The 17021-nt window shown below is 40.9% G+C and overlaps 1 protein-coding gene across 1 annotated transcript in view; it reads left to right on the top strand.

Annotated features, from left to right (window-relative positions):
• The window catches only part of QARS1 (glutaminyl-tRNA synthetase 1), a 95202-nt gene that overhangs the window by 25685 nt on the left and 52496 nt on the right, over positions 1-17021 (top strand). The window contains 6 exon segments of the mRNA XM_030208105.1: positions 8021-8092; positions 9062-9147; positions 10969-11055; positions 11765-11864; positions 12358-12436; positions 15089-15197. Coding sequence (XP_030063965.1) covers positions 8021-8092; positions 9062-9147; positions 10969-11055; positions 11765-11864; positions 12358-12436; positions 15089-15197 — 533 coding nt within the window.

The following is a 17021-nucleotide window of genomic DNA, read 5'->3' as shown; positions in this document are numbered from 1 at the left end:
TACAGAGGATGGCTCAACAGTTACGTAAAGCATGCATCTTCCACCGTTTCCACTGCTTCATCTTTCATTCAGCAGCTATGTATACAACAATAGCAACCAACCCCTTTTGCCTTCACCTCTGTGTCTGCACAATTTCACTAACTTGCCACCTGGTCACACTGTTTGGCAGCTTTCAGATAATTGTTTGATCATCAATACCCTACTCATATAGGTAAAGTGGGAAGGGGAAATGGGACTTGGTATACCGCCTTTCTGTGGTTTTGGCAACTACATTCAAAGTGGTTTACATAGTATATACAGGTACTTATTTATACCTGGGGCAACAGAGGGTTAAGCGATTTGCCCAGAGTCAGAAGGAGCTGCAGTGGGAATCAAACCTAGTTCCTCAGGATCAAAGTCCGCTGCACTAACCACTAGGCTTCTCCTCTTTGTCTTGCATCCTAAATACATGTGTTGTTTATATTTAGGCAGGTATGGTGATGTAGTGGAAGTGCCTTCATGTCTTTCCTGAATAGTCGTTCATAGCATTTCATAGTCATCCATAGTTCTTGGGCTTTGCTCACATGCTTACGTACAAATTTTGCTTGCTTAGTGTATCCCGTGGTTCTCAACCCAGACCTTAGCCGACACCCAGACAGTTTTTTCAAAATATGCATGAGATTTGCATACACTGGAGGCATTGAATGCAGATTTATCTCATGCATATTCATTGTGGACATCCTGAAAACTGACTGGCTGGGTGTGTCCCGAGGACTGGGTGTGAGAACCCCTGGTTTAATACATACCCTGTTTGCATCAAATTTATGAGTTATACCCAGTATTTAAACATACTGGACTCCAGGGCAGAAATTCAGAAGAGGGTCCCAAACCTGGCAGCCAGAATTGTATCCTTCAGCTTTGGGCTGGATGATGGGGAGTGGGGGAGAAATATAGCGTGGCATGGAGACTCAGGGCAATTGCCCTGGTTGCACTTCCCTTCCCCTAATGCTGACCCTGAATGACTACTGCCCAGGATATATTCAATCTTATTTTTTAAAGAATGTGTATATATCTTTCTCTTTAATCATTTGCCCCTGTTAGCTTATTAAAAGTAGAAATATTGTGAATCTTTGGTTGCTCTGTTGTGGCTACCACATGACATGAGGATAGCGAGGTGTTTTTTGTTGCTTACACTGTGGTACAAAAGCATTTGGCCTTTTTAAATTTCTTGTCCTTGAGCAACCTTAAGCAAGCAGAGGAGATCGTCTCCAATTATTATGAATGCAGGAAGTGGGCAATTAAAAACCACAGGGCATGGTGTATATTGTCCTTGAATCAGAGGGCTGTTCAGGATCCCACCTTCACTCATCTTCTAGGAAACATGAGAAAGGAGACGTTGAGAGAGAGAGTCCCTGGATACCGACCCTGCCTCTCTGTTTTCTGTGGAACTCAGTGATTCTTGGAAAAGCTCGGAATGTCTGAACCAGAGCCAAACCCAAACAAACTGTCAGCTCTGATGACACACAGAGTTTGGGGGAAGAAGGAAGGCTGAGGCTCTTTAATACCATGACATCATAGTAAAAAGTCCAAGATCTAGGCAGAATCTTGATTTGCAGGGGAAATTCTTGGCTGTTTTCCCATGGAAAATCTGTTGCTTTTCTGGTATCCATTTTTCACAAAGTCCTGCTTAGTTCTCTGTATGTGGGGTATATAGCCATAGAGCAGACAGCTAAACTCGACAAGCTTAGACAAAGATCCCAGAGTAACTCTGTGTGTGGCCTCCAGTGACTTCACGGCTTGGTTACCAACAGTGATGATAATCTGCTATAGGGTACTGGTGAGACCATATTGGAATAAAGGCTTTGTTCAGTGTAAGAAGCTGTATCTCAAAAAGGATGCAAAGAGGCTAAAGGTGGGCAAGAGAAAAGCAACCAAAATGATTCAGAGTTTGCACCAGAAGACATGATGCTTCACGACCTAAACATGTCTATCCTAAAGGACAAAAGGGACAGGCAAGATATGATGCAGGGTTTAAAATACCTGAAGGGTCGGCAAGATGGCGTCTAAGAGAGGAGACGTGATGTGAGAGCTCCAGAAAACCACAAACGCGTCTTTTGCAAGGGGGCACTTTTTCTCCATTTTTAGATGGGGGAAAGGAAAGGGAAGTCCGGGGTGAAAGCCTCTCCTAACCCCGGAGGTAATCCTGCTCTCAAACAGACGCTTGACGAATTCAGAACTCCACCACCGGGAGTGCGAAGGCCTGCTTTGATTGATCCTACCTGCTCGTCAGGGGAATCCAGTGTTGAAGCGGCCTCTTTAAGTCCGCTTTTCCAACCTCCACCTCCGAGACCCGGTAGCAGTGTGATGACGGTAGCAGTGTGATGACGCCAGCTGAGCTCCAAAGTGAATTCTCTGAAGCTGGTAATTCTGCCTCGAGGGCTGGGAGAGGACCTGTCAATTCATCAACCCCACTGGAATTAACATCACAGAGGGTAGAGATGGCTGAGGCCCTCCCTATTTCCTCTACTAAGGGAGCTGCTCCTGAAAGTCCCGGTCTGATGGTAAAACCGGCGGTTGTAACACTTGATGTACTGTGGGAAGCTATCCAAGATCTAAGTGCCTCGCTTCAGCAGGTAAATAACTCATTCAAACAGGAACTATTGGTTTTAAACCAATTTAAATTGTCCTCTAATGAAAAAATTCAAATAAATGAACAAAAAATTGTAACACATGATAGTGAAATAAAAAAATTGCAAAGTTCTGTTGGGACTCTTATCCAAGATAGGAATATCTGGATAATCAAACAAGAAAGAACAATCTGAGATTCCTTAAATTTCCTAAATCACCGCTTATTGCTCCGATTGAAATGTTGAGGAAATACTTCACAGAAATATTAGAAATTCCTAAAGAGGTATTTCCTCCATTAGTCAAAGCATTCTATATTACCAGGACTTCTACTTCTGTGGAGACTCAACAACAATTGAATCTATCCGAATTCTTGGAAAGTTCTGTCAAGGCTATCACCGACCGGACAACGTTAATTGTTACATTTGCTTTTGAGTCTGACCGAAACAATATTTTGAGATTGTATTTTAAGCACATGTCAGTCTATGGATCTAAAATACAAATATTCCCCGATCTCAATAGAGAAACTCAGAAAAGTAGAAGACAATTTATGGGTCTGAAATCAAGGATTCTTGAATTGAATGGGTCATTTCTCTTAAAATTTCCCTGTAGATGCCTGATTTCCTTAAACACTGTTAATTATGCTTTCTTTGATCCTAAAAAACTACAGGACTTTATATTATCACATGAAGACGGAGCGGCTGGTAGTAAAGATACCCCCACAGTTTGAAAACTGGAAATCACTAGCTGCCTATTCGCATTCCCCCTCTTAGTTTAAATTTATTTACTTAAATAATTTCTTAGTATCTTGCCAAAGAAATATTGTGGACAAACAAATGTGTAATTTTTTGGTTGATTTATTTTATATTATTAATACTATGTTATTTCTTTGTTCTCAAAACATTTATTCAATGTAAATGTATTAATGAAACTTATAAATAAAGGGGGGAAAAAAATAAAATACCTGAAGGGTAATAATGCACAGATGAACTATTTCCGAAAGGAAGGAAGCTGTAGAACCAAGAGGCATGACCTGAATCTGCAGTGAGGTAAACTTGGGAGCAATGCTGGAACACTTTTTTCACAGAGAGGATGGTGGACGCTTGGGTTACCCTCCTGGAGGAGGAGAAGGTGGAGAGACAGTGAGGGTATTAAAATAATAATAATAAAGTAGAAAAATTAATTAAGGGATGAATCTGAAAAGTAGAAATCATGCATAAAGTCTCTGCTCAAAACAGCAATACAATCACTTTACACTTCAGTAAACTGTAATCTCTTATTTGTACGTGCACAGTGCCTGGTAGGTCTAGTAGCAGTTCTGTGGACCTGCCTCCCCCTCACTGTGACCTCGCAGTCGGACGTCTCTGGTTTTGAGAGCTTTTTGGTAGCACGTTTATCCTTGCCAGTCTGGTCATCCATGACGCTCATCAGACGATGTATCACAAGAGTTTGAAATTGGCTATTATACCCTGATCCAGAGGTTGGATCAGAGAAGGTAGTGTTTGGTGGCAGGAAGACCACCTTGACGTTAGACAGCTTGACAACATCCCTGTGTGCAGCACAGTTATCACAAAGCAGCAAAAACTGACGCTTTTGTGCCGGCATTCTAGTATCTAACTTCTTTAGCCACTGCTTCCAAATTTCCCCAGTCATTCATGAATTTACGTTAGCCTTGTATGACACAGGAAGTCGATTAACATTCTTGAAGCAGCGGGGCTGTTTGCTCTTTCCAATGATGGGGGGTTCCAACTTCTCACTCCCATCCATATTGCAGCAAAGGAGGATCGTCAGTCGGTCCTTCGTTTTACTTCCTATAGTTTCAGCTTGTTTGAATGCAAATGTTCCATCAGGAATTGCTCGCCAGTAGAGACTGTTTTCGTCAGCATTGAAAATGTCACGAGGTGCAAACTTGTTCAAGATGGTAGGAAGAACTGAAACAACCCAATTTTCAGCACCAAAGTCATCAGTGTCTTGTTTTTCACCATGCTGTTTCTTGAATTTTATGTTGTTCCTCTCCTTCCATCTTTCCAACCATCCAACAGTGGCTTTGAATTCAGTTAGTCCAAGACTTTCAGCTAGCTGATTAGCTTTCTCCATAAGCAGTGGACCACTGACAGGAAACTGTCTGCTCCTGACTTGAGAGAACCACCGAAGAAGAGCATCTTCTACATCTTCAGCTTTTCCTGCCTGTTTTTGTTTCCGTTGTGGATTTGTATTGTTTTGCCAGTCTTCCAGAAGCTGGTCTTTCTGCTTCAAGATACGTGAAATTTGACTGGGATTGACACCATATTCTTTAGCAATAGATGCTTGGCTTTGTTTTCTAATTTTTTAAGAACTTCTATTCGTTCAGCTAGTGTTAGTCTTACAGTTCCGCCGCAACGACAACCCTGGTGTACACTCTAACAACATTCTTTTGCTTATTCTGCCTGTGGCAGTTAACCAATGAGATTTCAAATTTATCGCCCCTTTGTCACATGCCAGTCGGCTTCCATATTTTGTACGTACACTTATGCGGAGTCTTTCCTGCTGAGGAACTGTCTTAAACCATGCATATAAGTGAATTTTGCACTTATCAGTGGTGCGGTAAACTGAAGTTTGTCCCCATAGAAATTGATGGCGCCAAAAATGGGACCGAAGTACGGCATGCAGTTAGAGCATGCGCTTATCCGACATGCACTTAAATGGAGTGCACTGTATTTCCACGTAATTTCATTGCGAGTCCCCTAGTCTTAGTACTTTTTTTTTTTTTAAAGAGTGAAAAATCCATTCACTTTTACCTGTTCTACACCACTCAGGATTTTGTAGACCTCGATCATATCCCCACCTCAGCCGTCTTTTCCAAGCTGAAAAGCTGTAACCTCTTCAGCCTTTCCTGGTATGGGAGGAATTTCATCCCCTTTATCATTCTGGTCACTTTCCTTTGAACCTTTTCTAATTCCACTATATAATTTTCGAGAAGCAGCAACCAGAACGGAATTCAATACTCAAGGTGAGGTTGCACCATGGAGCGATACAGAGGCATTATTATAATCTTGGTCTTATTTACCATCCCTTTCCTAATGATTCCTAGCATCCTGTTTGCTTTTTTGGCCACTAATGTGCACTGCTCAGAGGATTTCAGCGATTTGTTGACAATGAGACACAGATCTTTTTCTTGGGTGCATCACTTTGCATTTGTCCACATTTATATTTTCTTCTGCCATTTGGATGTGCTTTGCTATGTTTTTCACAACTGGCGGTGTATCAAGCTAAATAAACGACAAACTGCTATATCTTACATCCAACATACAGAGCCTTTAAATACCAGCCCCTGACTTCCATTACACCCCCTAAACTACCACAGACTACCAACATACAGACCCTTTAAATATTAACCTTGAGCAAGTCTGTTCTCTCCTGTTGGTTCAAGTACCCGTATAGACTGTCTGCCATGTTTTCCTAATTGCCTGATCATGTCTTTTGTGACTGAGTTGTGCTTTTCTTCACAACTGTAGCCAGTTGGATTTGGATTTTTTAGATTAATTATTTTGCCAAATTTGAGCTGAAAGTGATATGAGAGTATAAAAGTCAGACATGCCCCCCACTAGCTTGTAATAGTTTACTCTTTCCAAAAATACTAGAACTAGGGGGCACACAATGAAGCTACAAAGTAGTAAATTTAAAACAAATAGGAGAAAATATTTCTTCACTGAACGTGTAATTAAGCTCTGGAATTCTTTGCCAGAGAATGTAGTAAAAGCAGTTAGCTTAGCGGAGTTTAAAAAAGGTTTGGATAGCTTCCTAAAGGAAAAGTTCCTAGACCATTATTAAAAATGGACTTGGTGAAAATCCACTGCTTATTTCTAGGATATGTCAAAAATCTGTGTGACTTTTATTTTCTCCTCCACTTCTATTATAACTCACAAAAAATATAGGAGAATATTTTCAGAAACACTTATATGATGTATGTAAGGTAGGGTCTCATACCTTAGAGCATGGCTACTATTTACATCACTCCCTTAGTGAATCAGTGCTTATATTTTGATGCACGAGCATTGATTCACCATGGGAGTGATGTGAATAGTAGCCGTGCTCTAAGGTTTGAAATCCTACCTTACATACGTTATATAAGTGTTTCTGAAAATATTCTATATTTTTTGTGGGTATTTCTAGGATAAGCAGCATAAAATGTATTGTACGTTTTTGGGATCTTGCCAGGTACTTGTGACTTGGATTGGCCACTGTTGGAAACAGGATGCTGGGCTTGATGGACCTTCGGTCTGTCCCAGTATGGCAATACTTATGCACTTATAATGCCTTTCCTTTGCCATCTATATGTGCTTTGGGCAGGATGTCTTGCCTACTTCCCAAATCAGTATGTTCTAAATGCTACATATATGTGGGCTGTTAAAGTATTTTGTTGTGACTTCAAATTATCAAAATGTTGATGGGGCAGGAAGAGAGCTGCTGAATCACCACAAACATAAGGAGATGAGACCACATATCTGCTGTGTGCTTGGAAATAGGAATGCGAGTGACTTTTTCCATTCTGCTAGGCTGTATTAATTGAAGCCCTTTCCTCTTTGCAGCCGAGTCTGCTGCATATCATAGACTGTATTTTTCCATGGACTCCTTAGACAAATGAATGTTCTCTTGAGACCCCTAATTAAACCCTCCAGGATTCTGACAGCAGGCCAACCAGACGAGACGATGATGGTAGGGAATATGTTAGTAGAGGTCTTGGCAGTTTCTCCAAAATCCACAGTTTGGCTTTCCTGGAAACTCACTTTCGATAACAAGGATGCATACTATGGGCATGTTCTGCCCTAGTGACTGACTGGCGCCACCTAGTGCTAAATTGGCCGGTTGCTACTAAACATATGAGATAATTCAAATACAAACGTTTTCTTAATGATGACAGCATGACAGCACTTTTGAAAGTTGCCTTTTTTTTTTTTTTTGGCAATGTTGCACAGTATGTATGTGGCATCTATGATTGATATATTAGATGCCACACACAGACAAGTGTACTCCATCAAGTCTTGTGACCCCTGATCAGGCATCCTTCTGCCGAAATACAGGTCCATATTGGGTCCTTCGCCAGTGCCTAATAAAGAGTTTGTATTTGAATTCTCCGGGCTTGAGAGTCTTGTGTCACTCGCTATTTACCTTTGATTCTCACTGCTTTTTGTAGAAGGCATCCTCCTGTTTCCCTACGTACTGCTACTAAACAGGGTGCGATTTTTGTAATTCTTTCTTTCTTTATTTTTGAGGAGTTGGTCATGTGTTCAGTGTTCTTGCATTTATTTCCAGTGTTTTTGCAGCTCAGGCAGTTTATAGCTATCTCAGAATGAGTGAGGGAAGCCGTGTATGTTTTAGTTTTCCATAGTATTGAAGGGCAGACTTATCTATTTTTGCCTTTCCTCTTCCTTTGCAGGTGACATGAAACTAGAATCCTTGTCTCTTATGGATCAGTTGAGAGGAGAAGCTCTTAAGTTCCACAAACCTGGTGCGTTTTTTGAGGGTTGGGGGGGGGGGTTGTGTGTGTTTCTCTGGATGCATTGTTTCTTTACAGGCGTGTGCAGTCTCTGAGACAGATCTCCTTAGTGATGTATTTCATACCTTGGTGGGAAATAATGCCAGAGATGTATGTTTCTGTGCAATGTTTTGTCTTGAAGCCAGCTGAGTTTTTTTTCAGTAATAGTGTCATAAATATAAATAAAATTATATCACATCTATCTGTTCTGTAGGTGTGAACTTGGTTTCCCGTTTAATGCCTAGGTTTATAAAGCAGCCCTTTTCTCATACCGAGCTAAAAAACAAGATGTCCTGGTAATTTTAAGGATTGGAGGGAGGCGGTAAAGTGCGCAGTGTTTTTTGCAGTCGGCTACTTTTAGTCCCTGCTGGGTCTGTTTCTTGAATGTACAACTTTGAACTTCTTCCCTGCTTCACTTGTTGGAAACTTTGCTATAACAACACTTCTCTTACATTCATCTGTAAGAACATAAGCATTACCATACTGGGACAGACCAAAGGTCTGTTAAGCCCAGTTTCCTCTTTCCAGCAGTGGCCAGTCCAGGTCCAAGAACAGATTTTTATTGTTCTTATCCTAGAAAAAAGCAGTGGATTTTCCCAAGCCCATAATGTTTTATGGACGTTTCTTTTAGGAAAGTATCCAAACCTTTTTTTTTTTTTTTTTTTTTTACCCTGCTAAGCTAACTTTTACCGCAATCTCTGGCAACAAATTCCAGAGTTTAATTACACATTGAATGAAGAAATACTGTGTACAATTTGTTTTAAATTTACTACTTTGTAGCTTCATTGCGTGCCCCCAGACTTGATGGACCTTCAGTCTGTCCCAGTACGGTAACACTTATGTACTTATGTAAGGACTTTGGGCTGGCCAGAGTTCATTGTCCCAGTAGATCACATTAAAACATTTTTTTCTCTTCCCCATTCCCACCCTCAATTCCCTTAGGTGAAAATTACAAGACTGAAGGATATATAGTAACACCCAATACCATGAACTTGATGAAGAAACACCTGGAAATCACAGGTGGACAGGTTTGCTCAGCTTCTTTCTAGTCCTGGGGAAGTGGGTTCATACAGACTTGAGTAGAAGCTCTTTACTTGTGCAGTCTCTGTCCTGTGGACCCTTAATTCTTTAAGTAGGTTTACCGTATTTTTGCACATATAAGCCACAGTAGTATAAGCTGTGGATTTTCTTCCTTTGTGTAAATGTTCCTCTGCATAAGCTGCTCTTATGTATTAGCCTCCGCTCGGGTGTGCGCACATGTTGTGTGTTGAAGGGTCAAGCACGGATGTTATGTACAGTATAGGTGGCCACAAATTTAAATTTTGAATGCAGATAGTAAGCAACAAACATATGCACCTGTCCAAACAAAACTGAAAATGGAAGCATATAAGAGCAGGCGCGGATGTGTTTTGACACGTCCAATTTTAACCGCACATAAAATTCGATAAACTTCATATTGCATAGCTCACTGCACATTTATGGAAAGAGGAACATGTATTAGCTGCACCCTTATTAACCTCAACCACTCTAGTGTGGTAGGTTGAGTCCCTGCAGAACTGAGTTAGATTCCCACCGCAGCTCCTTGTAACCCTGGGCAAGTTGCTTAACCTTCCGTTGTCTCAGGTTCAAATAGCATTTAGGTTGTGAGCCACCTGGGACAGAAAGTGTAAACCGCTTCGGCATAGGCAGTATAAAAATGAAAAACAAGTATAAGCCATGGGTTATATGTACGAAAATACGGTACTTGCCATGTGGCCACCTGCTGTGATGTACTGATGCTGCAGCCTGACTCAACTAGCACCATAGGTTTGATATATCATTCATCAGTTACAAGACACACAGATGCACTGCATGTTGAAAAAAATGGTAATTGCAGAGTACTAATATGACTGGATTAGGCAGACCAGCAGTGAGTGAGTAACCATGCCAGGTCTTGAAGAGTCATCTTCCAGAAAGGAAAGCTGAATGTATCAGCAATCAGCAGAGGCTCAAATGTGATCAATGACTGTACCTCGCACCATACCCAACATACCAAATGTTACAGGCTAGTGCTGTAGTGCTGGAGCAAAAGTATGGCTCTGGGCATCCTTAAAGTAACTGACTTCCTGCTTGTATAGATTATAATACGTAACAGGAATAATTGTGGCAGAGAGCCTAACACTTGCTACTACTAATCGTTCTGTAGCGCTACTAGACGTATTGTGCGTGCTAGTCTATTTGCACATGGTATTGTCACCTAGATTGTGCCACAACATTAAGGTTGAGGGGTGTGTCTTTTATCCATTTCAATTAAATACATTGCTTAGCTGTTAGAGGCCTTGCGAAGAAACATACCCGAGACCCTAGTACACTCAGCTTATATCCAATACACTGTCCAGAATACAGTTCTGAAGGGTGGTAGTCCATTGCCTATCATTGATGGTTTTAAAGTTTTAACAATTGTACAAATAGAACAAAAAAACCAAACAAACCACAGTAACCATAAATCCTTTTCCTTGTCCAGTGTTTGAAGTTGCTTACTGTTTACTTATAGCTTTATTTCCTGAAACTTGTGGAAGAGAGAGGCTTCAGAGAGAGGATTTTGCAGATTAAAAACAAAAAAAAAATCATGCACAGGAAAATATTTTGACAATTTTTGGTTGGTCCTTAGGGTCAGCATGGTTTGTAGTTTGTGTAAAATATTTCTCTTCCAGAAACTTAAGGCAAAAAGATGTGAGACTTCAAAGTTGTACAAACAGATGAGCTTTGCAGATTTGAGTATATTATTCACTCAGTCCTGCAAAGTACACTTGGAACACAGTTCTGGATGACATTGGTGTAACAATAGAATTTTTTAAAATATTTCTCAGGTGCGTACACGGTTCCCTCCAGAACCCAATGGTATCCTGCATATCGGCCATGCCAAAGCCATTAATTTCAACTTTGGGTATGCCAAGGTGAGTTTATGAGAGTTCACGTGAAAGGTCGATGGATCTAGGACAACAAGGTCAACTCCCTTCATCCCAGTTTTTCAGTTTTATCTGTGGTAGAGAGTTCAGTGTGTTTTATAGTCAAGGTACTTATATATGGACTGATCAGGTGTCGCTGTTACCTTTTGTACCTCCACATGCAATGCTAAACCTCTGCTTGGGTTTTAATGTATCTGGAGAATTCATACCTAGATTATAGGAGACTCCAATCATCACATCACAAAAATTGGTTGCTAAGTGTCCACCCAAGAAGATATCAAAAATATACCTGAAGCCTCTGTGAAGATATGTTGGAGTTTCCTATAGTTGGGTATTTGTGGTGACCCTGTATCTTTTTGTGGATTTGCATAGGTAGTGCTTCCTAATAGTTCAAATAAAAATGGCGGTTATGCTGAGATTTTGAATAAAATAGCTTCACTGAACCTGCCTGTAGTTGTTGCTGTTCTAGTCTCTGGAGGGAAGTGCTTACTAAAATCATTTCTAGGCAGTCGAAGCAGTTTACTTGCACATACCATTGCCTATAATGTAAATAGTGTACAGCCAGACCTACTGCTGAGAGAAATCAATCCAATGTGCTCTGCCTCAGCCCTACACATCTGGAAACAGACGGGTATTTAAGCATTAGTATGGAAGGGGAAATGGCAACCATCTAACTACGTTCTGAAAATTTCCCCAGGCAAATGATGGTGTCTGCTTCCTGAGGTACGATGATACGAATCCAGAGAAAGAGGAGGAGAAGTATTTCACCGCCATCAGAGACATGGTAGAATGGATAGGTAGGGTCTTTCCAGGACTCCTGTCCTATTGCTCATTTACTCATCTTTAAAGTCCTTTGTTTGGACTGTTTAACACCACAGAATTTAGAAACCCATAGTCAGGGCTGCAAACATGGCAGTTGGCCCTGGGCCCCATGCTGCAAAGAGCCCCAAGCCTGCTTAATCTGAGGGGATACAGGCTGCTGCTGGGTTTTGAAATTCCCTTCCAAATCTATGCCTTGAGCCCCAGCATGTTTTAACACCAGCCCTGACCGTTGTATATTTTATGGATATTTTCAGTTTGTTTGTTTTTCTTTAGGAATGTGACTTCAAACCATGTCACTTTAATAATCAAATTGCACCTTCAAAGAGCAGCTCACCTAAAAAAAAAATGCACAAAGTAAATCATATACTCTGTCCCGCCATGTTACGATGGTGCTCTGTTAGCAGACTGTTCTTGGATGGTAGATGGGAGGCTCCATAGATGATGATTGCTGCTATATTTTGATTCCAGGCTACAATCCCTATGCTGTGACCCACGCATCAGACAATTTTGACCAACTGTACGAGTGGGCTGTGGAGCTTATTAAAAGGTGAATGTTTCATATGAGGCTGACTAGAGTCTGCGATGACCCTGATGAGGGAAGAGAAGGACCTGTGGTTAGATGTTGCTGTGCTAACCAGAAGAAGTGGCCTTGAGAGTCGTTTCAGTGGAGATGTGCCTGTGGTCCAGCAGGAGATCTCTGTGTTAAGTGTGGAGGGGAAAGCAGCCGAACACGTATGCATTTGCCTCTAGTATTCCAGCCTCATTTAAAGCTACCCCCGATATTTGGTGCTATTTAACCGGCCAGAAGGGCTGCTGACTGGTTAAATAGCGCTTAACCAGCCATCTGCCAATTAATCAGTGGGGGTAACCAGCAAACCCCCACTGAATATCCCCATTTAGCAGATAGCTGGTCATATCACCCAATATGACTGGCTGTGCACAGTTTTTTTTTTTGTTTTTTTTTAATGATGGATTAGCAGCCATTATCTTTTTAGTCGATTATCTTTAAACCAGCCCAAAATAAACTGGATATTCAGTGCCAGTCACCGGAAATGGCCCAGCATTGGGTATCCGGGCCATTAGTCGGTCTAACTCCCATGGTCCTAAGTTTTGTAGTTGTTGCCTTGCCTATTCTCAAAGCACCTGTTTGACTCCCTTCAGCTTTTTTTTTTTTTTTTTTTAAGTAACTTTTTGCAGGGATTTTGTTTAAGAAGCACATATACAGGATGAGGTAAAAAAAAAACTACCCCCTGCAGTTTTTTGCTGTTTTTTTCTCAGCAACCGCTTTGAATTTCAACAACAAATTTTACATAATTTAATAGCAATACATAAGTGTATTTTAAGAACATAAGAATAGCTATACTGGGTACATGTACCTGGCAGAAACTCAAGTAGTATCGCACAGGAAATAGGAGTGGTAGTGAAACGTGGCAACACCAGCATCTAATGCTAAATTCTCCTATACTTCACTAAAAAGACAGAGACATCAGAAGGCTACATAAACGAGCTATCGAGTTTCTTATAGTTCCAGCTATTTCAGATCCAAGCTTTTTCAGACTTCTTCAATCATTTGCCCCAAATGTCTATAAACTTTTTTTTTTTTTGTTATTATTTATTTTATTTTATCCTTTAATCTTCTAATTTAAAACTCACTCATATCAAAAGTAACAGCACAATCACTTGGTATAGTAAAACATGCAGTTGTGTCCACAAAAAAAACCAAGCAACTACTTAGTTTATGCAGACATAGTGGAATAGCGCTGTAAGGGCCTCTTTTATTAAGCCACGCTAGCGATTCCTGGCGCAGCAAATAAGAGGAAGCCCATTCATTTCCTCTGGGCTTCCTCCCATTTGCCACATGGCTTAGTAAAAAGCCCTAAGTTTCTGTATAATGCCAGACGCCTACAAATAACAAAATGGTGTTTGTCTTCGTGACCTGCTTCAGGGGAATATGAGCAGTTGCGTAAATAAATCATTTAGTTAAATTAATCATTTGGTGACATCACTCTGGCCTAACCAAATGATTAAGTGACTGCTCATAATCCCCGGAAGCAGGTCAGGAAGACCGAAATGTAGGTGTCGGGCATTCTACAGAAACTTGGGGCTTCTTGTACTAAGCCATGCGAGTTTTAGGAAATGTAAATAGATACAGACATATCTCATCGGTACTAAAATCTCTACACTGGTTACCGATTGAATATCATGTAAAGTTTAAACTTTTACTTTTACTAGTAGCGCTCTAGAAATGTTAAGTAGTAGTAGTAGTACTTTTTAAGATCTTAACTGGATCGGTTTCTTAAATATTAGCAGCAAAATTACACATGTATCAACCGCCTAGAACTCAATGCAACAATTAAATTTAGACTTTTCTTGGGTCCGACACTATGGAATAGTCTACCATTGAGACTTAAGAAAATACAGAAAATTAAGCAGTTTGAGAGAGAACTGAAGACCTTTTCTTTTTTTGAAAGCATAAGGGTCAGATACCGAAGTGAACTGAAAGAATTGAAGCTAAGTCAGATTTTTGCAATTGAAGCCAGAATTTTGTGTTGATCTTATGATTATATGACAATATGTATTCAATTTTTTAAAATTATTATTATTAGCATTTGTATAGCGCTACCAGACACACGCAGCGCTGAACACCTGATGTAAAGAGACAGTCCCTGCTCAAAAGAGCTTACAATCTAAATAATACAGACAGACAAGACAGTTACGGGTGAGGGAAGTAATGGGTGAGAAGGGAGGAAGGGACAAGGGGAGGGCAATTGTGGCTAGGAGCTTAAAAGCAGCAGTGAAAAGGTGGGTTTTCAGCATAGATTTGAAAACAGGTAGAGATGGAGCTAGACGTATAGGTGCAGGAAGTCTATTTCCAGGCATAAGGTGCCGCGAGAGAAAAGGAGCGAAGCCTGGAGTTAGCAGTGGAGGAGAAGGAGGACAACAAGAGAGATTTGTCCAGTGAGCGGAGTTTACGGGGAGGAATGTAGGGAGAGATGAGAGCGGAGAGGTAATGGGGGGCTGCAGAGTGAATGCATTTAAAGGTCAGTACGAGAAGTTTAAACAATGCGGAAGTGGACAGGGAGCCAGTGTAAATTTGTACACCACAGAGAACCAAGGAATTATGCAGTATATAAGAATTTTAATAAGGTATCCCTAAAATACTTTTAAATGTCTTTTTTGTTTTTTTGTGGTTGTTCAGAGGCCATGCCTATGCCTGCCATCAAAAAGTGGAAGAAATAAAAGGTCACAACCCTCCGCCCTCTCCATGGAGAGATCGACCAGTTGAAGAATCCCTTCTTCTCTTGGAGGTACAAGATGTGAAGCAGTCCTTTTTTTTTCTAATAAAAATTTCTGCAGTGACATGTTTGTGGAGCTAGTTCTGGAGTGCCTGAATTTCCCCATGACTTGTTCTCTTACGTAATTTTAATGGCACTCCCAGAAATAAAAGGTAAAGGGCTTAAAAGGTCATGGATTTGATATACCACCTTTCTGTGGGCAGAACCAAAGCAGTTTAAGTATACTATATGCATGTACTTTTTCTATCCCTAGTGGGCTCACATTCTAAGTTTGTACCTGGGGCAGTGGAGGTTTAAGTGACTTGCCCAGAGTCACAAGGAGCTGCATTAGGAATCGAACCCAGTTTTTCAGGTTCTCAGCCCACTGCACTGACCAAATGTTTTTACAGGGACTGAATCTAGAATATCTGCCAGAGAATGTAGTAAAAGCAGTTAGCTTTGGGGGGGGGGGGGGGGAGGGTTAAAAAGATTTGGATGGCTTCCTAAAGGAAAAGTCGATAGACCATTATTAAAATGGACTGGAGGAAAATCCACTGCTTATTTCTAGAATAAGCAGTATAAAATGTACTGTTTTGGGATCTTGCCAGGTAGTTGTGACCTGGATTGGCCACATTCTGGGCTTGATGGACCTTCGGTTTGTCCCATTATGGCAGTACCCTTCTGCAGAGGCGTTTTCTCACAAGGGCTAGTTCTGGAGTAGCTCTGAGAACCTGTGCAGCATTGTATAACTTTTCCTTTACGCTTAGGCTAAGAGAAGTTGGTTTGAGGGAGTAGGAAAAATGGCAGAGGCCAGTAGCACCTTATAAATAACCAGTTTGAGACCTGAGATTTTAGGGACACAAGTGTACCTTAAATGCTTCGGACGAAGAGGACTTTTGTCCTCAAAAGTTATGTCTCAAGAAATAACTTGGTCTGTAAGTCTCTGCTGGCATCTGTCAGTTTTGCTATTCCTTATGCAAGATGGTTTAGTTATCTTTCTCCGTTCTACAGAAGTACATAAGTATTGCAGTACTGGGACAGACCGAAGGTCCATCAAGCCCAGCATCCTGTTTCCAATCCAGGTTACAAGTACCTGGCAAAATCCTAAAATAGTACATTTTATGCTGTTATCCTAGAAATCAGCAGTGGATTTTCCCCAAGTTCAAACTTTTTCCAGAGTTTAATTACACGTTGAGTGTTCTCCGATTCATTTTAAATTTACTACTTTGTAGTTTCATTGCATGCCCCCTAATCCTAGTATTTTTGGAAAGAGTAAACAAGCAGTTCACCCTCACAGGTAAGGCTCTCTGTTTAGTTCACACACAGAATCTCTTCCTTCCCAGGACTAATCAAATAGTTTTGTAATAATCTAAATACCTACCAATACCACAGAACATCTGGCTAGGTCCCTTTTGGGACAGTACCTTGTAACCACGAACCTACCACACAGACTAATTGGTGCAAGGAGCCTGTAGCCTTCTAGAAAGACCAAGTATGTGAGCACCTGCATTTTTGCTAAGATTTTTTAGTTATTGCTGTATTTGTAGCCTGCCAGACTGTCCCAAATATAGGATTGCCTGAATTTTCTGCTAGGACAACTTCCATCCTTTCATATTGGTCACTTTGCCATTCATTGTGGCAGGCCCCAGTGCTTCCTTTTTGAATAGTTGTAACACATGCTACTTGATCTTGTGTAGCTAAGGGTCGTCTGTGCTTGGCTCATGCTCCCTGAAGGCTGATAATATGTTAGCCTCCACTAGCAATTGATCCATCTACCACCCTTTCTATGAAAAATGTTGCTCCTGAATCTGCCTCCTTGGAGCTGCCTCATCTTCCAGATCTTCCACTCCATTGAAG

This window comes from Microcaecilia unicolor, chromosome 6, assembly GCF_901765095.1.
Source record: "Microcaecilia unicolor chromosome 6, aMicUni1.1, whole genome shotgun sequence".
In the NCBI taxonomy this organism is placed as follows: domain Eukaryota; kingdom Metazoa; phylum Chordata; class Amphibia; order Gymnophiona; family Siphonopidae; genus Microcaecilia; species Microcaecilia unicolor.
Note: the sequence above shows the minus strand (reverse complement) of the source record. Positions and strands in the feature narration are given on the sequence as shown.